This window comes from Pogoniulus pusillus, chromosome 14 (genome assembly GCF_015220805.1).
Source record: "Pogoniulus pusillus isolate bPogPus1 chromosome 14, bPogPus1.pri, whole genome shotgun sequence".
Taxonomy (NCBI): domain Eukaryota; kingdom Metazoa; phylum Chordata; class Aves; order Piciformes; family Lybiidae; genus Pogoniulus; species Pogoniulus pusillus.
This window is the reverse complement of record NC_087277.1, coordinates 12,204,664-12,228,197: the sequence shown is the minus strand read 5'-3', so window position 1 is coordinate 12,228,197 and position 23,534 is coordinate 12,204,664. Positions and strand designations below refer to the sequence as shown.

The window sequence follows — 23,534 nt, the reverse complement described above, 5'->3', positions numbered from 1 at the left end:
GCACATGGAACATGAAGAAAAAAAAAAGTCCAACCCTGACATGTTTTAATTTTTCTCTGTTTTTCCACCAGTTCCCTCCTGACATCATCAAGCAACCATTCAGTACTTGTTTCATGTAGCACATACGAGGCAAGGGGAATGACTTCATGCCTCTAAAGCCAAGCCTTTGTTCTACCAGCTATTTGAACAGATGCTGCTGGCCAGTGTTCAGCCTTGATTTCAGGAACCCATGTCCATCAATGGCCTCATGCATCCTAAAAAGTAGCAGGACAATGACTGGGAACACAAAGACCCAGCCTGAAAGAGATCACTCCTGACTCAGAACTGGGCTGGAAACACGAGGAGATTACCTGAGGTGGAGGTGCCCCAATTTCCGCCCCAGTTCTGCTGCCATGCCCCCCTGTGGCGTCATTTGGCCCAACACAAACTATTTCAGTAGTCCTGGTGTGATTTCCAAACCTAGCCACTTCCAGGGAATGCTGTAACCAGTGCTGGTTTGCCAGAGCTTCTGTCTTTGAAATAATGAGCAGAATCACAGTGTAAGTAGTACAAGGTGCTGAAGGAAGCCTTTTCCTAGAGTACTCCTGTTTTGTTCCTGGTGGGTACCTTATTATAATGCTATAGGTTAATATTGCGTGCGGGACTTACATTAAGGCTATTTCAGATGAGCTAATTGCCAATGCCTTAAGCAAGGGCACCAACTGGTAGATGTTACTTGGTGTCTAATTACTTCCACCAGCAAATGGCAGAGTGCAATTCAAGGTACTAATTCTTATAGTTTTATTATTGCTATGAAGTCCTAAGAGGACAGAAAATCTGAAGAGACAGCATTTTTCCCCAACATAATATATAGACAGGACTATCTTAAGAAATCAGTTTTAAGAGAGAATATGCAAGACTTTGGAAGTAGGATCTTGCCTTAGAAGTCAGTAAGCTCTGAAAAGCAGTGAAGCCTGCAGTTGTCCTCCTACAGGAAAACACAATGAAGTCCCCATTCTGAAATCACGTAGGAGCTTAATTGTGTGCATGCTCATAGTCCTATGGATTTAAATTGGACAACTGTCACATAAACTTCCTTTTATTAATTACACCTCTGGGAGCAAGGGGTCAGCTCTATGAAATACTACTGCTTCTTCATGCTTTTGTAGCAGGCTAAGACTTTTACATCAACAGATTGGTAGATCATACAAAGGAAATCAATTAAGAAGCCTCAAAGGGAACAAAAATGACAGAGAGCAAAACCGTGTAAGACACAAAGAGCAAAGTGTATGTATTCCAGAAACAAGGAAACAAACAACCTTCATCTTACTTTCATTAAGGATTGCAGAGTTTAATGCTCAATTCCTTGACAAATTGGCATAAAGGGAGATTTCAACATGCACAAACACACACACCTTAAGAATGCTCTCCATCTAATTTCTACAGCGTGTCCTCCATCCTGCTGTATCAGTTCTGGAGTAAACAATTGGTGATTCTGTGCAAGTATTTCATAGACAGCCATATAAATCTTGTGTTACAGTGGGGGGGGGTGGGGGGGGGGGGGGGGGGAGGAGAGGAAAAACCAGGTTAAGCTAATTCAGGTAGCTGTGGTTGGTGGCACACAGGTGTGCAGGCAGGCTGCCCTGCTGTTCCAGGGCTTAGGGTGCAATATCAACTCGTTCTTGGAGGAGGAAAATCAAGCACTTTTTAACTAAGGCATTGCTGTGTAGAAACAAAGAGAGAAACGTCATCAGCGGAGCAGTAAGGGAAGGAGAGAGCAGGGTTGAAGGCAGGGCTGCTGCTCAGACTTTGGAGCACTCAGACTTTGGAGCCCCCCGGGCAGCCTGTGTTTCCAGGCGGTGCAGATCTGATTTCAGCCTCAGCCGTGGGCAGGCTAAGGGTTAACGGGAGACGCAGCATGTTAACTGTATCTGTGGAGATTATGGCATGTTTATCCAGTGTTCAGATTTCCTGTCTGAGTGTTTGGATTTCCTGAAATCCCTGCTATCAGCCCAAGTGCTGTCCACTGAGCAGACCTTTCTCTCTCTTTCCCCCCACCCCCCTTTTTTTTTTTACTGTGCTCACATGGTAGGTTTTCCTTCCTGCTCTCTTTCCAGTTGTAGTGCCTGTGCCTCCTCACCGCTCAGGACATTTATGGATGCAGACCAACAGTCTTAGGCTCCAAAACTTTGGGGATTGCTGTGTATTGGATTTCCTTTTTTGTTATTTTATTTCACCATTTTGTGGCGAGAAAACTTGAAGAAACATGCTCTTTTTCAGCTGCCTATGGGAGAATACATTTTAGTCTGAGATGGAATAATGGCCTTAAGTTTGAGGACCAAACCTGGAATGGGAATTCAGACTGCAGACATCCTGGTGAGTTACAGCGCGTTAGGGCTGAGCGTGGTTGGTAAGGAGTAGCTCTGAGACAGGGACAAAGAGGCTGAGTGTGTCTGTTTAATGTGGCTGCTGAACAAACTGCATGGGTGAAGCTGAAGTCAGAACTTCTTTTTTAAAGCAACAAAGTATATTTTTAATTCTTAAAAATAAACTTTGCTCTATAGACCAGAAAACATCTAGGTTTATTATAGTGAAATGTGTAAGGCCAGATGCTGCGAGTCCTTACTCATGTAAGTAACTTTTACTCATGCAGACAACCTCGGTGACTTTAAAAAGAGCTCATGTAAGAAAAGACTTGCAGAATGGGGCCCAGGTTGAGTAAACTGCAATGTCTCAGCAAAAATAAATCTTAAAAGACAAATGAGAATTTTCTAAATGTCTCTGCACACTTCCTTGGTCTTTTGCATTTTATTGCTGATCTAGGATTTAAGTTTTAAGAGGAATCCATCAGCCAACTATTTTTCCTATTGTCTCTTAAATAAGTCTGAAATAAGAATGGAAACGTATTTCATGCAGTAATGTTCCAGGAGGCCAGAAAGGGGCTGTCTGTTGTTGGAGGGAAAATGCTGAGTGCTGCGCTGCTCTGAATGAACTGGAAAGCTGCATTCAGACATGAGGCTTAGCTACGGTTTTAGCTTCATTTTTGGATGTGAGTGTTCATGACAGCATTATTGGCTTTAGGTATTTTTAGGTTAACTGTGTTCACAAGTGCAATGAGTTGACCTGTCTCAAAGTAAGCGACTGAGCATTTGAGAAGACCTCTGAAGCAGATTTCATTTCTGGCACTGATGAAAGTGTTGTTAGAGTAAGATGCAGAGGATAAGGCATCATCACTGTTGCAACTTTTCTTCTGTCCCCTATCTGGAGGCTGAGGTTGTGCTGAGAATCACTGAGCTGCTCCTAAGTTCTCTAGGGAAAAAAAGCTCGACTCAGAAACTGTTTAGATGCTAGGAAACATGTACAGGTTTCTACAGTAGTTTAACTTTAGCCCTGATTTTCCTTAGACTATTCAATGTGTCCTGAATTCTTGGATAGGGCTGGGGGATAGGTTGGACTGGATGATCTTGGAGATCTCTTACAACCTAGTTGATTCTATGATTCTGTGTCAGTCAAGAGACTTTAACATGCAAATTCTTGATGTTTAGTGGAACAGAATACTTTCTTTTTTATATAGCAATAAAGGGAAAGAGCCATCTTCAAATTCTTTGCAGAGCTTCCAAATCTGAAGTTTTGAACTAATTGCCTGCTGTGCCAGCTCTCTGTACAACTTTCTTTCTTTGGTATCAGTGGAAGGTTTGTGTGGGACCAACCAGACCATACTTTTCTGCATGCAAGCATTCAGGAATTTGTTTTCAATTATTAACTTGGGGCCATACTGAAAATGATGGAATTTATGCATTGAAATGGCACTTCTTGCCATCTGTGTAGGTTTGTGCTCTTATTGTAGGAGACTGACCACCCAAAAATGAAAGACAAGACACAGAACACCTCATCCGAGTTAGACCAGATTGTGTGCCCTGCCTTGCAGTTAACATCTAGAGTGGTAGTCATGGATGTGATTAAACTGGCAATAGAAAAAATATGCTCTCCTCAAAGCTGGCAGAAGAGTCAAAATGTCATCAATGGTCAGTGAACCAGGAAAATTACAGAGTACTAATGAGGACTCTGGGGAAACACAAAGACTTGTCTAGGTCTACCCAAATCTTCTTCTTTGGAAATTTTATTGGCTTTCCTATGAGAAAGATGCTTGGGACTGGGTCATTTGTGGGGGATTCCTATGGTTTTTGCAGGACTAACAGGATTTTCTGGTCTCGTCTCAGTCAGGTTGGAAATGCTGTGGGAATAGTTTTTCTGGTGGTATTTTGGTATTTCCTCTTCTGCTCACACCCAGACCAGGAAGTGCAGAAGCACAACCTTTCAGCTCATTGTGTATGTGTTTCTTTTTATAAACCTGAATTCCCTTCCCTCCCCTCCTATTTTTTTTTTTTCTGTCCTGATAGCCCTCATAAAGAATTGTGATTCTGTTTGACTGAGACTGTGAGGATTTTTCATGTCTTTGTATAACTAAACTAAACACTAAATAGTTTTTTAATAAGTGATTACCGCATTACTTTTGAACTATCCGAGTGTAATAGTCCCAACTCAGCTACCAACAGTCAATAATATTAATGTGCCAATGTCCCTCAGTAGCTATTTCTACTAACATTTCCTCCTCAGTAGCATGATGACTAACTGGCCACTAAGACCTGTGTACTCAGCAGTGTATGAAGGAATCCTGAAAAAGGTCATCTTTTGGGTAACCAACTGTACCATAAAACTCTCTAAGATTAGACACTCTATGATTTAATGTTCTTTCCCTCTCTCTTTTTCCCTTTCTGCATCAATGAGGAGGTCCAACTCAGGCGTTCTCACTTCATGTGTCCAACTCATTCACTATCATGACTGCCAGTCCTCTTACCTTTATTGCTGTTGGTGGTGGTTGCAGATAAACAGATTTGACAGGCATGGAGAAAGTCAGAATTAACTTCATACACACAGTGACGTTTCTCTACTCAGATGAGGAAAAGACCAGAGGAACTAAACTATTTTCACTGAAACTGTTCCCATCCAAAGCCTTTAATGTCTCCTTTTGGCAATTTTCCACAGAAAGAAGAGTGCAATTTTGGTTTATACCTAAGCAAAGGAAATCATGAGATAGATGATTGACTTCTCTATCCTTGGGGAAACAAGGGGAGAGATTAGTAAAACACCCACCTTGTACTTCTGGAGGGCAAACTTTCACCTGTTTAGGAGGCTGATGGACAAAGTCCCTTGGGAAGCTATATTGAAGAATTTAGGAGTCCAAGAGGGTTGGACTCACTTCAGGAGAGAAGTCCTAAAGGCATGGGATCAGGCTGTGCCTGCCTGCTGAAAGACAAGTCGTCGGGGAAGGCATCCAGCCTGGCTAAAAAGGGACCCTTGGCTGGACCTCAAGAACAAAAGGAGAATCTATGGCTTTTGGAAGAGGGGACATGTCTCTCATGAGGACTATAAAGATGTGGTGAAACTATGTAGGGAGAAAATCAGAAGAGCCAAAGCACAGCTAGAGCTTAATCTAGCTACAGCAGTTAAAGATAATAAAAAAATGTTTCTATAAATTCATTAACAGCAAAAGGAAGTCTAGAGAAAATCTCCATCCCCTGTGGAATGCAGAGGGAAACATAGTGACTAAGGATGAGGAGAAGGCTTAGGTACTCAATGCCTACTTTGCCTCGGTCTCTGGTACTGGATCCAGCAGTGCCCTGGGCATGCACCCTCATGAAGTAGGAGTCAGGGAGGGGAATTGGATTGAGTACATCACAATAAATGAGGAAGCACTGACCTGCTGCACCATTTAGACATACACGAGTCTGTGGGGCTGGATGGGCTGCACCCAAGGGTGCTGAGGGAGTTACCAGATGTGCTGGCCAAGCCACTTTCCATTCCTTAACAGAAGTCCTGGCTAACTGGAGAGGTGCCAATGGGCTGGAGGGTAGCAAATCTAACGTCTATCTACAAGAAGGGCAGAAAGGAAGATCTGGGAAACTATAGACCTGTCAGTCTGACCTCAGTACCAGGGAAGGTCATGCAGCAGGTCATCTCAAATGCCATCATATGTCATACAGACAACAACCAGGGGATCAGGCCCAGTCAGTATGGGTTTATGAGGAGTAGGTCCTGCCTGACCAACCTGATCCCCTTCTGTGACCTTCTGGAATATCTGTGACAAGATGCCCCAGCTACTGGATGAGGGAAAGGCTGTTAATGTTGTATTTGTAGACTTTCAAAAAGCCTTTGATACTGTTCCCCACAAAATTCTTGTAGACAAATGTCCCATGTAGGATTTGGTTTGTAAGACAATGTACTCCTCAGTGGCTTTACAGTCCCCAAATGTACAAGGAATTGCAAGCTCAGGGAATACAATATACTTTACTAAAACTCTGTAATTTAAGGAGATCTAAGTAAAGTCAATGGAATTACTGTGGGGGGTTGAGGTCTGTGCTTATTTTGAGGTACTTGGGATTTTGTTTTTTGCTTTAAGTCTCTCCTGAGCTTTGGGGAGCCACTGTGCTTCAGAGAGGGAGCGGGATGTGGCAGAGAGAATGACAGTATGGTTTACTATTTCAGACACTGCTTAGAAGCAGGGATCATCCTGGACCACATACTGTTCTCCTTCCATGTGGTACCCAAGTTCCCTCCATGGTGAACAGGGTGTGATGTGAAGCTCCATGCTTGATTCCCCTCTAAGCACCAAGATGGTTTCAGCCCCATGAAAGGCAACAATATTTTTCAAGTATCCTCCTCTAACTCCGCTGAAGTTAACAAAATCCATCTGCCTCTGTGAGTCAGCAGAAAAGTATTCGGCTTTTATAAGAGTTAAGGGACATGGGATAGGGCAACGTCAAAGCACAGAAGTCTTCTCCCAGCTTGGCGTTTGCACAGCACACATGGAGAGGAGGTTGCATTTTCAGTTCTCATTCACCAGATGAGCAGATTTACACCAGCAGAGGATTTGGCCTGTGGTATACATGGCCATGGCTGTTGAACAAGGCTCTTTTCATCAGCAGTAAATGCGAACAAATGTGCAAATGGCAACAACGAGGGCACCCCATGACACAGTGGCTACTAGCAGTTTGGAGAGGTCAAAAGAAAACTCTGTTTTCTCCTCTTCAAAAGCAAAATGAGGAAGCCACCCCCCACCCCTTCCGCCTCCACTGCTACCACCCTGGCTTGAGCAAGTTGATCCCTAGGTATTTGTGTGGGGGGTTGTTCTCAGTGGTTAACCACATAACAATTTGAAGCATGTGGCTAACTCAAAAGAAACTGCCTTTAAACGTTTGCAGACTGTAATCGTGTTTGGAAGAGCAGAACTCTGGCTGGGGGCTGCTGGTCACCCCCAGGGCTGCAGTAGGAAACCTTGACCATCCCACTGCAAGGTCCTGTGAAGAGGCGAACTCCCCCCCGCCCCCATTTTATCTCTAGGAGCTTCTCTTCTTGCAGCCAGAGCCAGATGTTACTCACCTGCTGGTTTGTGTCTTTCTCCAGTGTTTCAGTGTGAAATACTTGGCAGGAAATCAAACATAGAGAGGGCATTTTCAGCCTGCAGTTTTCATAAATAGAGCCAGAGGAAAAATAACAAACAAATTGGAGAAGGTTTGACATGATGCTGAGCATGCCTAAGACCATTAGTGAACCTCATGGAAAGCAGCAAAAGGCAGACTGTTGGGGGCTGGACAGCCAGGTTTCAGGGCAGCAGCAAAGAGTAACCCCAGTCAGGGTGGTGAAATGTCCCATTTGAGCTCTTTCATCCCTCAAACCTCAAGCTGTTGAGCAAGGAGGAAAGGCTAGAGGGAAAACATATGCAAAGACATGAGCAGTTGTGCTTCTGAGAGTAAAGATCCCATTGCCTGCATGGTGACACACTGATTATCACAGAACTATGTGATAATCCAGTTTAAAAGAGTTTGGGGCTTAAAGAAACCAGTAAAACTGAAGATTATGGGGCAGATGCCTTTGAGACATTCTGCAAGTGGTTTGTGATGCCCCAAAGTCATGGGCTTTTAATTTCCATCTATTTCCAGTGTATCCTCAGTTCGTGATCAGGAGAGCCTCCTCTTGGCTACAGACATGCTCCTAAGTATTCGTTCTGCAAACGCAACAGTGCAATTAATCCTCTTCAGCTGGCTGTAAGCCTCGTTTGTAATTCAGCAGGTGAAAATGCAAAATCTGTACAACCATCAGAATGGCCTTGCAGATGAAAATCCAACCTGCTTTGGAGAAAGGGCAAATAAGGCTTCTCTCCCAGTTTCAGCAGCTCGAGCTGTGGCCTTGTGGCACAGGGATGGGGTAGACTTGTGTCTAGAAACTGAGCTGTGCCTCAGTTCTGGGAGGATTTGCAGCCACATACAATTGTCTGTATCTACTCTCCATTCTGGGGAGAAAATAAATCAGCTTATAGTTACTGACTGAACAATAGACCTGGGATTGTCACCTTCTAGGACTGAATTGCAATGTGAACACAGGCAAGTCACTGCATGACACTACCCAGATCAGCAGCAGGAGTGTGGCTGACTACCTCTTTATTTTGAATCATCTCTTGGAGTAGCCAGAAGGAAGTGTGTAAGTGCAAAATGCAGGACACTTTGTTGACATGCTTCTCAAAATTGCTGGAACAAGAAAAGGGAGTCATCTCCTGCCAAGGCTGGCACAGCTGCATGCCTCTTTTATAGCAGTTGGCCAGATGCATAGAAAGCAATTTTATTCTGGCTAGAACTGCAAACCAGAGAGGCAGCAGGATGTTTCAGGCACTATGACAGCCTAGGAAGTGTAGATTCAGCCTAACATCAAGCCCTTAGCATAACACTATGGTTCTATGTGAGAGCATAAAACCATCTAAGTCAACACTTCAGAAGTGTGGCCAACAGGTCAAGAGAGGTGATTCTCTCCCTCAGTACCACTCTCACAAGACCCTGCCTGAAGCACTGCATCCATTTGTGGAACCCCTCTTACAAGAAAGACATGGATGTGCTGGAATGTGCCCAGAGAGGGCTGGAGCACCTCTCCTGCGAGGACAGGCTGAGAGAGTTGGGGTTGTTCAGTTTGGAGAAGAGCAGGCTCCAAGGAGACCTCCTTGTGGCCTTCCAGTCTCTAAAGGGGGCTACAAGAAAGCTAGTGGGGACTTTTTAAGGAGTTGGGTAGTGATAGGAGGAGAGGGAACAGATCCAAGTTAGAAGAGGGGAAATTTAGATTAGATGTTAGGAAGGAGCTATTCACAGAACTCCAGTGAGACACCGGAACAGGTCACCCAGTGAGTGGTGGAAGCCCCATCCCCAGATGTTTCTAAGGCCAGGCTGGATGTGGCTCTGTGCAGCCTGATCTAGTGGAAGGTGTCCCTGCCCATTCCTTCCCCTGGCAGGGGGCTTGGAACTAGACAATCCTCCAGGTCCCTTCCAACCCTGACAATTCTGTGATTCTGTGAATTTCAGCAGGTGTCCTTTTATTCCTGTTCATAATTAGTAGCTGAATGCTTAGCAAAGCTTGTCAGGATCATAAATTCTAATTCAGCAGTTATCTATATTCATGAACAAAGAGGATCTCTACCTCAGTAGCATAATTTCTGAAGCTATTTTATTAAAACTATGGGCACCATAATTCTGCATTAAATGTAGAGTTTTGAAATTATTATCAACCATCAGGGTGTCATTTTTACATTATGCTTGCCTTAAATTAATGTCACACTCTGACTGCAGATTTAAGCCACAGTAAGATACATCTTAGTTAGATGCCAGATCTCACAGGTCATTTAAACTTTATAGATTTTATTTTTTATGTTTGTGAAGTCATGGTTGATAAAGAGCTCACATATTGATCAGGATGGGGTTGAAAATCTATTTCTAACCCAAGATGATCTACTGATCTACAACTGGTACTTGGTCTCAATATTTAGACAGATGAATGGGATTTGGCTCAGATGAAACAGATTTCTTTAGTAATGAGAATATTAGACTTAGAGGGCATCAGCAGTAGCAGTAACAAGGACTGAAAGATGATTTTAAGACACATTTTGCTCCTCTAGGCTGGATCCTTGCGACAGCCTAGCTGACACCTGGTCTGAATTAGACAAGTCACTTGAATGTTGAGATTTCTTCCCAGAGTTCCTAGGAAGCTCAAAACAGTAATTTCACAATCCTCCCTGCAATACAAGTATGCATGTGGTTTATCATTAACTCCTATGCTTTGTCCCTTCCATTGCTTTCAAGCACAAAGAAGACTCTTGCTGTAAGGTTCCTCCTCATCCAGAAACATTCTTGTCCCAAGGATCGTTTGTAAGACCAGTTATGCCCATTTTAAGACTGTTTTATTTCACAAACAGCCGGAAGGCTCCAAGCAGCTCCTTCCCAAGGCTGAGATCTGCAATGGGCCCATGTCCTGTAGTCATATCAGCAGTTCCCTAAGCAAAGTCCTCTGACATCTTGAGAAAAAAAGTAAGGCTTACAAGTAACCTAGAATAGAGCAGCACCACTAGACAGATTGGGCACAAGAGGGAACATGACTCCAACTAGTGAGACTGAGTTTAGCATGAACCTAAGGAAACCAAGTTGATTTAGACTGCACTTTTTCATGATACTGGATGATGAAAGAGACCTTCTCATTTAAGGGAATATTATTTGTGTCACAATTTACACTATGGAAAAAAAGATAAGTAATTTATATAATGGAAATGTCAATAATTTAAATGGGGTTTAAATAAGATGTTACTGAGAACTCTGCAATATTTTTATCCTGATCTCTATGAATGAGGTTAAGTTAGTTGCACTCTGTGTATGTGTCGTCTCCCCCAAAGATTATGAACCCCCCTCAACCAACACAGATGGAGGAACACAGGTCTCAAAAGCTCCTCCATACTTTGTAAAACGGGGAGATGGCTAGTAGAAGAATAAAAACAGCTTATGACCTCTGACTACCTCCTCCCCAAAGGAAAAGTCACAATTACTGTGAGATGGAAGAATTCCACAGGAGTGCAGCGCTGTGCTCACCACAACCTGCAGGAAAAGCTTCCACTGGCATTTGTCCTTCAGGCTCTCCAAGTGGGGCTTTAGTGCCTCCAAGTCCTCTTGGTCTTCACATGAACTTCCATGTGCCAGCATAGATTTAGGAACAATAATAGTTAGGTGAAAAACACCTGTTTTTGTTTATCCCCATACTTAAACTCTCGCTCTTTGGGAGAAACATCATCTTACAGTATGACAGGTCATTTAAACATCACATTAATGCAAAAAACATTTCTTGGGGATAATAATATTCTGACATCAGTATTGCTTGCATAGTAGTGCTAGCTATTACTACAGTGGCAGTTTTTTGCTTAGACAAATGATACTAGAAGAGGACTCAGTTTGCTAAAGCTGGTCATTGTGGAAAAAAACAACCCTTAAATCAGTAATTTTCAAATGCTGTCTGCATAAAGTTCAGAGCCTTCTCTCATACCAAAGTCCTGGGTAAATTATTTCAATGTCCTTTTGAAAGAGCAGCCATTTCAGTTCACTTATTAGGGATTCTGTAGGCAAGAGTTCAGTACTTCCTCTTGAGCTTCCCAGTGCAAGACAATATATCTCAGTCCTGAGCCTTAGAACATCTGTTTTTATGATTCAAGACCATTTCTAAATAGACATCATCAACTGGGGCAGGCCGTTGAAGACAGGTCAGTTTTCATTTTGGAGAAAGATACTAGGCTCCCTCCAGAATATGAGTGTAAATGGGAAAGAAACTTAGATCCCCAGAAAGAACAGGTTACTACTCCTCAGCACTTCCAGTCATCTGCCACATATATTAGTTCACCAATTCAGTGGGAGATGAGTGGGGGACACGAACACCAGAACCAAACAGTATCATCCAGCTCCTATTCCAGACACAAATTTCAGTGGGCTTTACTCTGTTTCCCACAGAAGCAACACAGGGGAGGAGAAAGGACCACAGTCACCATGCAGCATCTGCATGGATGCTGGCAACACCCTCTGGTTTCAACAACAGTTATCACGAGAAAATATGCTTCTGCTTTGTCCTTTCCTGTGCATGACAAAACAAGATGTTTATTTCCCAAAAAGGAAATAGGTTATTTCTGCAATAAGCTGGCCAGATCAGGTTCTTCTGTGTACTAAAGAATATGTATGTGGGATTACAGCACTTTTAAGCACTCCCAGGATGTGTGTGCAATATTAATTGTATCCAGTTAATGCATTTTTTTCAGCAAACAGTAAACCTGATGTAAGGAAACCTGGCCTCATTTGTTCTGTTAATGCAGTCTTCCTTAGAAGCAGAAGCTATTTGCAAGATCATAATTTTCCTCACAGACACTATTTTTAATTGAGGAAAAGTTGTCTCAGAGGACTACTAGTCTTACTTCTGTTCACATCTGCACAGTATTTTTATGATCAGAAGAGCAAGAGAAAGAGGATCTGAGCAACTACTTCTCTAAGTAATAATGAACTGAGAGCTATGCAGTAAATCATAATGTGCAATAAAATAAACCCCAAAATTTGGCTGCAGATTAATTACTGGAATGGGAATTACTGAATTAAATTGGATCATATGTTCCCTGGAAAAAAAAATCTGAGCTAGATTCACAGTGCTGTATGGTTTTGGTATTGTTTTTCACAAAGGAAGATTTAACTTGATTATTTTCTAACTACTAACACTTTCTAGCCTTGCAAAATGGTTTTAAGAGCCTGCAGGAGAGGACGGGTGCTGGCTGCAAATCTTTTTCTCACTCAGATAGAGGAGGAAACTGGACATGAAGCCTCCCCAACACACAATGCCACTAACTGCTTAAATATTACAAGAGTCATTGTATTTTTACAAGACGTGACAAGTTGACTGTCACATCTCCAAAGGCAGATGCAGGACTATAGATCTGCTGCAGAGATAGATATCTCTGAACTTTTGAAGGCTTTGATCAAAGCCAAGTTGCACTTCTCTTGTTCTTTGTTATGTGGTTTAGGTGCCTCCTTATTATACTGCCTTCTTCTGTGAACTCACATCTAAGTGTCTAGGCTTCCAGATGTTGGCTAAAGAGACATATGGCAGATGACTCAGGCTTTTGTATTTTCCCCAGAGACTAAGGCACCCACAACCTACACTTTGGTGTTTCAGTGCCAGATTTGCTTGGGATGCCAACCTCAATCAGCAAAATGTGTGTGCTTCTAGCATTGTCCCATGAAGAAACTGACTTAAAACTATATCAGTGTCAGGGACTACTATTTCCTGTTGGTGTTGGTGTTATTCTAATCAGAGATGTCTCTCGTTTTGTCAAGATCCAGATTCATTAATACAACAGAGGAAGGAAATAAAAGTTGCATAAATTACCACTGACTGTGCTAGAGATACTCAAACTCCCTTTTAAATTATTTTATTTGCAGAACTGAAAGTGAAACAAATTCATAATGTAACAGATAGGAGGCCCATCTTTGGTACAAAGTTGAAGGTAATGGACATAGCTACCTTCTTGACTTCTCAGGCACCTGGAAGCTCTGCAGCAGTGAGCTTAATGACTTAGTCTCCTTAGCCTTTTGTAAAAGTGGAATCAAGAACAGTTGCCTAGAGCGAGAAGAAGAACAAGGCTACACTATTAAAATCCAGAAAGCAATACTATTTTAAAATTCATCAAAGTGTTCAGAATAAATTCTCTAGAGATTGGAAGTTTAGTCATCCCAGGTTTTTCCAGCTCGTTTAGATAATTGCTCCTTGAAATAGTTGCAATTTTTTTTCTCTCTCTTTTTTTAACACTAGCACTTGGCAGGTATTCACTGTGCATGCATCTCAGCTCCACAGCTGCAGAAGGGCAGAAGAAACTTCAAGATTCCCACCATACAAATCTCTGCTTTCTATAACATGAGGCAACCACATCTGAGTGCATCTAAAATAGTCTCCTCACTGTCAGTTCCTAAGTTACTAGCAACTCATTAGCCAGTTTGATTAACAGAGTAGTAAAGTTAATTTATTTGTGATTTATTAAACAATAGGAGAGGTTAAGAGAGTGTGATGTGTGAGTTAGTTTTTTTGGCTACCATCAGGGCATAGAGACACTCAATGCTTTCTCACCTGCTTCAAAACAATATGATTTGTATTTTTGGCTACCATCAGGGCATAGAGACACTCAATGCTTTCTCACCTGCTTCAAAACAATATGATTTGTATTTTTGGCTACCATCAGGGCATAGAGATACTCAATGCTTTCTCACCTGCTTCAAAACCATATGATTTGATTGCTTCTGTCTCAGCTTAAGTTCATGCTGTCACCAAGAAAGGCAGTTCTGAATACCATCAGGTGAAATTAATCAGGAAATTGACACAACAAAACAAGTTATTTTTCAGTTGCATCATTCTTCTCTTGGTAAAAATAGAAGATGTATATTGCAACATACAGTTGTGTATTGCATACTGTGCATTTTATTTGTTTATCTTCTTCTGTCCAAGAAAATCCAAAACTCATTACAGCTTGCCATGAGATTGCTAGTGGAAAGCATTGTCAGCATCCACACGAATGTACCAATAGGTGTTTGCAGGGGGATCTCCATTAAAAGTTTTGGATTTGAAAAAGTGTTTTCTTTCTTCTGGGCACCTCTTTTTGAATGTAGAATTGGAGGTATTGTCTTGTATATGCCCACTGTATAGTGTAGGCAGAAATAAGAAGGCCACGCTGCAAGGCACGCAGGGGATGGGACATCTTTGGGGTCTAGCTGGGTTCAGCACTCTGCTGCGATTTTAATCAGCAGCATGAAAGAGGGAGTTTAGCCTATGATTCATCTGATCTTTGTAGATATCTACTTTAGTATCTTTACTTATGCAAGATGAGGTGAACTGCTGCCTAGATTCAGTTGTTGGTATTGAGTATATCATCAGTCACGATAAAGGGACCCTGCCCAAGCAGAGACACTTTTCAGATACATCGCGCTTTTACTGTCTGAAAGTTGAGTCAGAGCTCACTAAAGTGGATGCTAAGAATTACATTTATATGGACTGAGTGGATAATGTTTTGAAAGTTCTGTTCTCTCACTTATTTTGGGTTACTCTCATTTTTCTATGTAGATGTTACATAGAATTTCAAAGCGATCTGGGCATGAGTCACTGGAGAGACAGATACAGACATGGGAAGCAAAAGAAAAGAATATTGAAGAACACCTTGGTATTTCTGTATTGAGGTTTCTGTGTTTGGGGGTATTCTGTAGAGATGCTTCAGTAGTTCTGCACTCTGCTGAAAGACAGGATAGCTAGCAGTATTACATCAGTAAAAACCATGGCATTTTCACAAGGCTGCTAAGTTGGAAAGTGGTACTGCTTGGTGTACACTGAAGAAGGCGGCATAAAAAACACAGCACTTTGAACAGCAGAGTGATACCTAGGCAAAGGTTTGGCAGAAGGTGCCATGGAGTCATCTTTGTGATCAAAGACTGACTGTGTATTTGAGATCCCAGACCGAAGATGAGCATGATGTTCCGAATGTGCTCATCTTTGGTTTATGTCTTGATTACAGAGGCAATCTTTGATGAGAAGGATACATGGCCAACTACAAATATATGAAGTATAATCACTAATTTCTGTGAGGTGTTCAGATGCAAAACAACACCAGACCTCATTAGTGTCCTACTAATCAATGAAAGCAGGGGGCATGTTGCTTGCTTTCCTTGAGAGCAGCCAACATTGAGTTGAAAGGAAGACATGGAAAGGCAGGATTGGACGTGGCACTTGGTGCCATGGTCTAGCCTTGAGCTCTGTGGTAAAGGGTTGGACTTGATGATCTGTGAGGTCTCTTCCAACCTTGGTGATACTGTGATACTGTGATTAAAGTTTGTTATACCACATCTTAATAGTGTTATCCAAATCATGGATTAAGGCGAAGCCAAAGAACATATGTTTGTCACATCCTGTTTGGATGATACCAACATAGACACTAACACAACAAGTAGATTTTGGCACGAATGAAAGACAATTTTCTTTAGTCTCATAGCTGCTCAAGAACATGTCAATTATCACCATGGACTGAATAATTTAATTCTATATTGCGTCCATGAAAATAGCTCCAATAGCCTTTGCAAAATGTTGTTTTGAAGGCAATCTTTAAATTAGTAAGAGATTCTCTTCATCAAAGTATAGACAGAGCACTGACTTGATTATCTGTAGTTCAAATAATCAGATAATTGTTTTTATTTTGCAGAAAATAAGTTTTTTCTTTCCTACCTGCTTCATTTGAAAACTTCTTGGTATATAAAAGCTTTCTGCTCAGTCATTAGCTGTGAATTGAAGAATGAAGCTGAACCATACAGAATTTCCAGATGAGGAGGTTGTTTATACAGAAAACACAAGAGCTGTAATTATTCCATGATCACATTTGTACATCAAGGTCAGAATTCTGTGATTCACACTATTGTGTGGACACAAAGGGAGTTGATTTTCAGCATGGTGGTATATAACTACTATTATTGTTACATCAGTGACTGTAGAAACAATATTAACTTTTGATTGTTTGTATCTTTCTAGTTAGGTTAACTCCAGTTAAGGCATACATGAAAACTGGCTTGTTAATATTTGTACAAAAATATTCATTAGACATGGAAAATACATATTTATATTATTGCTGTTCAAATTGTATATTCTATTATGAGAGTAAAAAGAAAACAACACAGCAAACATAAATCCTCCAAAATAAAAAACAGACTAAAGTAGGCCATTATATGACTTATGCATATAATCAGACAGAGTTTAAACAATATCAAATGCAGGTAATTAAGGAATGTAAAAATACTTCCTGATCTTTTTCTCTCCTCTACAAAATCCCTAGATAAGATTTACTTCTTGACTCCTTTTTATATTCCATTCCTGAGAACCCATTGGATTTCCACACTATTTAAGCAGTTCTAAAAGCTTAAAAATACAGGGATTCAACTCATTATAATTATTAGTTAAGAGCTAGGATTAGTCAAGCACTTAGATTGTACCAATTAATTCAATATGATTGTATGTGTTTATAATCAGGCACAAGAACAAATGCTTTCCTCATCTGAACACTAACAGAATCTTCTATTGTATTATCACATTGTATTGAATTGTCACCCAGCTGCTGCTAATGTTACCGTGTTCTCAGGCCTCTTTCTTAAGCCTCAGCTAGTCTTCCTCCTGTCAGGTGTAGGAGTCCCTAAGTAAAAAACAATCATATTTTCCCAGATTTTCATTGTTCTCTATCTGTTATGGGGTTTATATTTCCTATTCACTCCCCACTCTCATCCACATACTGTCTATATAAGGGCTTTACACAAATCTGTTAGTGTTACCTTCACATTGCCAAGGACAGTTGGGAAGCACTGGTTTTCTTTTTTTGAGGGGGTTGAGTAGGAAACAGAGTCAAGATGTCACCACGGACACAGTCTACTGTCATTGGGTTAAGAGCTTAATAAAATTGTATTCAGCCTCAAAAGACTCTTTACTCATTAAAAAAAAAGGCAAACCAGGAACACTCACTTGGGCACAAAGCCTGAGGAGTTTGTCATCTGAATGATGCTCTAACAACTGATTTCCAGGGTTACCAAATCAAGGCACTGAATCCACACAAACATGTTCATCACTAGACCACTTTTCTTCTTTCAGAGAGTTTAATACGTTCCCTTCTTGGTATTGCTTAGCCTGCCCAGAAAGGTGGTGAAGTCTCCATCTCTGGAGTCATTCAAAACCTGCCTGGACAATGTTCTATGCAACTTGCTGTAGGTGAACCTGCTCTGCCAGGAGGGTTGGACTAGATGATTTCTAGAGGTTCTTTCCAATCCCTAACGTTCTGTGATTCTGCAATTTCTTCCTTATTTCTTTTTATTTTCTGGCAGCTCTAGTGTTGAGAGGCCTAGAAAAGAGCTGGAGACTGATATTAAGGGTCATCCTGAACCACTGAGATCTAACCACAAATGCTGGTAACACTTTCTATAGCAAATGAGTAACTAATATTCAGCAGCTTATTATAGCACATGTAAGGAAATTCTGTGACTTTTTGGACTTAAGAAAAATAGATTACCACCAATTCAAAACAGAAATTAATATGAATCATAGTTACTTGTGAACTTTGGTCAGCATTTTATTTAGAAAGCAAGGAGCTATTACTTTTTTCTTCTTGTTGTTTTGATTTGAATAACCTAAGCCTACAATCATGAAGATGTTTTGCTTAAGGAGATGGATAATATCATTAAACAGATACACTGTAAAGTTAAGCAACATGGGTCAAGCCCAGAGAGTGGTGGTGAATGGTGCCACATCCAGTTGACAGCTGTCACTAGTGGTGTTCCCCAAGAAACAGTGCTGCGCCCAGTCCTGTTTAATATCTTTATTCATGATCTGGACCAAGGGATTGAGTCCAGCATCAATAAGTTCGCAGATGACACCGAGCTAGGAGCAGATGTCGATCTGTTGGAGGGTAGGAGAGCCCTGCAGAGGGACCTAGACTGGATGGATGGATGGGCAGAGGCCAGTGGGATGAGATTTAACAAGGCCAAGTGCAGGGTTCTACACTTTGGCCACAACTGCAAGCAGCACTACAGGCTGGGGACACAGTGGCTGCAGAGCAGCCAGGCAGAAAGGGACCTGAGGGTACTGGTAGACAGTAGGCTGAACATGAGCCAGCAGTTGGTTGATTCTATGATTCTATGAACAAGTACATACATCATCATGGTTTAAGTTAAACCCAGAGTTGCCAGTGGCTATGGTTTTGTTGTAAGATAGTGATACTTGGTTACCTTTCCCAGTCCACAAAAAACAACAGTCTAGCACCCAGGCCTTCTTCTACCACTTTCTTTCTGTGTGTAATGTAATATTCAAGCACAGTATTATCGGTTTAATGTAGATACTTCTTTTACAGTCTTGCCTTCATATCAACAGATACACCTTTTCCTTATGGACAGTGACTGTAACTATTTCTTCTCCTATGGTACCAAGCTGGTGGCATACCTGGTAGAACCCTAGATCCTTTGCAGACACTATGTAAAAATCTGCATTCTACTTGCTAAAGAGATGTCTAACCCTCCTAATAACAAAAGATCTCCTGATAACATCGCATGACAGTACCCTAAAGGCTCAGAATCTGAAAGGAAAAAAAGATACTGTAACATCCCATCCAAAAAATCTTCTATGTTGCAATTTTTAATTGAATTCCATGTGTCTTGGAGACAGGGATTATTTTATGTTATTTTTAATGTTAAGAGTTGGCAAACCTTCAGATCCACATGACATATTTGGAAACATAAACAGGACAAAACAAACTAGAACAGTCTCTGGGGAAATGGGTCAGCAGAAGCAACACAGCTTCTCTTAGAAGGTTGTGAAAAAAAAAAACCCAAACCAATAGAAGAGATGTTCTTTGCCTTATGGAATAAGGTGGTGTGCTCAAATGGAAACAGACATGCTGGCTAAGCAAACAGTGTGATCTGGAGGGGGCCTCCCTCTTGCTGTCCTTGCCTTGGCTGATTAGTTCAATGTCAGCCTCATCCTTATTGGTCCTTGTCATGCCTCCTTTTCTGCCAGTCTACCTGGTCCACATTCCTCTATCTCGTGTGGCTCCCAGCCTTCTTGCTTTATCATCTCATCTAAAAAGGCAACAGCTTCTGAGTAATCTTCTCTGTACCAGCACTAATATTTGTCCCTAAATCCTGGCCAATCTTCTTCCTTTTGGACTTACTATGGAATAGACCATCAGGTCTCAACATTAAAGATGTGTCCTAGTGTTACCCACCTCCTCCAGAGACTACTCAGGGTCTCTAGCACCTTCCTTTCCTCACACTGATGCAAGTCTTAAACTGAAAACAGCTTGCAATATAATGCTGCAAAGTCTGATGTAAAAGTGTGAAATCCCTTCCCCATGTCCTGGTATGACCGTCTCCCCACAGACCCCTCCCCTCTCCTACATGCAGAATTCCCTCTCATCAGGCCGCTTCTTGCTCCCAGGCTCTTTATCCTTCAAATCATATCTCCATCTTCCAAAACAGATCAGTCTGGTGCATACACCTGACATGGAAGTTTTCAGCTTGAATGGTTAGATTGAAGTAATATCTGAAAACAGGGTCTTCTGACCTGTCAGACAACTTGGGCAGCTATCTTACCAGCTCTGCACTCAGTGCAGCTGAGTGAGTAGTTGCCACATTGAGTTAGTCTGAGAGTTTTCCCTGCCAGCTACAAAAAGCTCTTGTGCAGCAGTTTTTAACAAGGTGTCATTTTCAGGAGATTTCTAATGAATCTGTTTACCACAATTACATTTAGAGTATCAAAAGCAGCAATCAAACAAGATATGATAAATTGCCATCACTGAACAGTAACATACATTGTTTCAAATGGACTGTTTGAGTAAATAATCTTGTCAGTCCTATAGCTTTGGCCAGTTTTACTTAGTCAATCTTTTTTCCTCATCTAGGTAGGTTTCTGGTCGTGACAGATGAGACATGAGATCTTCAGCTTCCAGGCTTTCAAGTTTTTCTTCAAGAGATTCACTATGGAATCGGTAAGAACGAAGACAGACATAAATATAAAAAACTGATCTAAAGTGTAAAAAGCAGTTGAGAATCTATGACAAATGAGCCTGAAAGAAAGTGACTTTGTCAATTAAAAACCTTGCAAGTATTTTTTTTCTTAACACCACTTTGTACATTACTACAGTGAGCATTTAAAAGAAAAAAAAAAAGTCTAACCTGTTGACACAAAGTGGAGCACAGGAAGTTGCACCTCAGAATGAGGAAAAAAATTCCTTACTGTAAGGGTGACAGAGCACTGGAACAGAGAGGTTGTGGGGTCTCCTTCTCTAGATACTTTAAAGACTGTCTGAATGTGTTCCTGTGTGACCTGCCCTAGGTGATGGGCTGGGCTACTGGACTCAAAAATCTCTGGATGTCCCTTCCAACCCTTACCATTCTTTGATCCTATGATCCTTGGAGGATTAAAACTCCAATAAATCTGTAAATCCTTACAAAGCACTGCCTGAGGAAGTAGTGGAACAAACACTAACATTATTGTGTATTTTGCTTTGTTTTCACAAATTTCAAATCTGGACTGGGGAGCAGGCTATAAAAAGGACACTTTCTATAACAAGGTTCAACACATCTAGATCAGGTAACTGATGTTTTACCGTTGGAAACAACAAATCTCTGCCTAAAAAGACTATGGCAAGATTTGTGTGGAGGCTTGAAAGAGGAGGGACTTGCTTCTGGTCATGTAAAGTGCTGAACAGCACACAGTTGTCTAAATATGCTTTTGTTTATTCAGTCTCTGGAAGGGGAATGTCCTTGTTTTAAAGTGTTTACTGTGTTTCATTGAACCACTAAAAGCTACATTTGGACTGCCTGAGTTGAAGTCCCTACCGCAATACCACTGACAGTTAAGGATGAAGTTTTCTTTTTACCTGGTACACTGGCTGGAACTATTCTGGCCCAGGTCACTGTTCTCTGCACGGCCATCACAGCAGTGTGAGACTTTCATCTTTTCTTCTCCCCCGGGGGAAACAGTTGACCATATTGCGGTGCAGCCCAGCCAAGATGAGTGAATCACTGCTGCTGATCTCCTGAAAACCAAATAACTCTTCCTTTGGTGCATTTGCTTTGTCACATGGCTACACATATTTTTTTCCTTTTTAAGTCCATGATGCCTCAAATAAGCAAGAGTTCAAAAGTCAAACAATCCTATTTTGAAAAGTATGAAGCTATTAAGCTGGACATTCTTATTTTATTTTGAAATGGCATTTAAATGTCTCTGTCCTACTGGATATTCTTGGAGGAATAAAACAAAGCACAAGTAGTTGTGGTAGGACTGACAAAATTAATGAAATCTGATTTTCTATGGATTTGTGTCGTGACTGCAGCTCCTGAGGAGGTGCAAAACATCAGTGAAACTTTTCCCATGACTGGGATACTTAACAGGATCTTTCTCTTTACTCTTAATAAAGAACAACATTAAGGTTAGACATTTTTATACATGGGAACAACAAACATCTCTTTCCTCTCCTCATTTTTCTTTTCCCACTAAAGTTGTAAGAACTGAAGAATTTTTACATTTGCTGAGATCAGCAATGCATTAAACAATCATTACAAACAGGACAGATGAGCAGATTATCATCCTTCTCTGTAGTCAGCTGACAGCCAGTTAGCAGGAAACAGCAAGTGGTTAATTTCAGTGGTTAAAAGTAGAAGAAGATGAGTAATCAGAGAAGAGCTGCTGTGATGGACTTTCAGACTGAAATTCTGAACTTCTTTGTTTCATTTAGTATCATGTGAACACTGACCCAATGGAGGCTAGGTCCAAGCATCAACACCTGTTTCCAAAGGCTTCCAGATGATTGTGTGGCATCCTGGGTTTTAACAGAACCCTACAACTGCAACATTCAAATGTCTACTTTAACAACACATTTAGACACTAGTTGTAAATCTGAGTAGTTTTTTGCTTGATGACAAGCCTTTGAGCATTTTCCAGCAGAAGTAGGGAGGTGACTGACCCATTGTACTTGGCGCTGGTGAGGCCACACTTTGAGTACTGTGTTAAGTTTTGGGCACCTCAATACAGGAGAGATGTGGTGGTGCTGGAGCAGGTCCAGAGGAGGACAATGAAGCTGGTGAAGCACCTGGAAAGTAAATCTTAAGAAGAGCAACTGGAGGAGCTGGGAATGGTTAGTTTGAAAAACTAAGGGACGACTCAAGGAATATTTTATCACTCTCTACAACTACCTGAAAGGACATTGTGGAGAGGTTGGTGCTGGTCTCTTCTCACAGATAATTGATAGAACAGGAGGGAATGGCCTGAAGCTGCAACTGTGTAGGTTTAGACTAGATATTAGGAAAAAAAAATCATGGAAAGAGTGATCGGACATTGGAATGAGCTGCCCAGGGAGGTGGTTGCATCACCAACCCTGGATGCATTTAAAGGTCATTTGGATGTGGTGCTTGGGGATATGGTTTAGGGTGAACCTTGGAGAGTAGGGTTAATGGTTGGACTTGGTGATCCTAAGGGTCTTTTCCAACCTGGATGCCTGTGAATCTGTGAAATGAAATATATCTCAAATTAGTTCAGTTCTTACATATTGTTAAACACACTGATCTCCTTAATAAAAAAATAACAAAATAAACAATGAATCCAAGGAGCAAAAGAATAGCAAACCAAACAAGAAGGACAAAACCAAACAAAAAGCCTCCACCAAAACCCCAAAGACATCACTCCTGAATTGAATTTTTTCTGTGATGTTTCAAGTCTAGAATCTGGTCAAGTGACGCATCCTTGAAAACAGAAGCTTATATAAGGGAAGCACAGATGTGCCAGTAAGTTCAGTTGTCAAGAGGACCCTTTATATAACATCCAACATCTGCAGATTTACTTCCAGCATTTCTCTAATGAGATGCTATTTAAGAAATTAAGAAATGAAGTATGCTCAGTCAACACTACAAGCCAGCTTTCGAACTTCAACTCAGTGGGCCCACACATCTGCATTTCTGCAAACTGCCTTAGAAAAGTTAGTGTAACTGTGTAAAGCCACAAATTACTTCTGTGTACCACTATTTGAGATGAAGCCTCAGTCTGTCTTCTTTCTCTAAATACTGCACTGATGCTAGGAAGCAAAAAAACCTCTCACAAAACTAATT

The 23,534-nt window shown here is 41.3% G+C and overlaps 1 protein-coding gene across 6 annotated transcripts in view; it reads left to right on the top strand.

The window, feature by feature from the left end:
- ASAP1 (ArfGAP with SH3 domain, ankyrin repeat and PH domain 1) overlaps positions 1-23,534 on the top strand; it is a 144,143-nt gene that overhangs the window by 5,704 nt on the left and 114,905 nt on the right. For 5 of the 6 annotated variants that reach the window (XM_064154286.1, XM_064154290.1, XM_064154284.1 and 2 more), the window contains exons 2-3: positions 2,260-2,355; positions 20,330-20,416. In XM_064154286.1, coding sequence (XP_064010356.1) covers positions 20,358-20,416 — 59 coding nt within the window. In that variant the 5' untranslated portion in view covers positions 2,260-2,355; positions 20,330-20,357. The remainder of the gene's footprint in view (positions 1-2,259; positions 2,356-20,329; positions 20,417-23,534) is intronic. The other variant, XM_064154285.1, reaches the window with a different exon arrangement.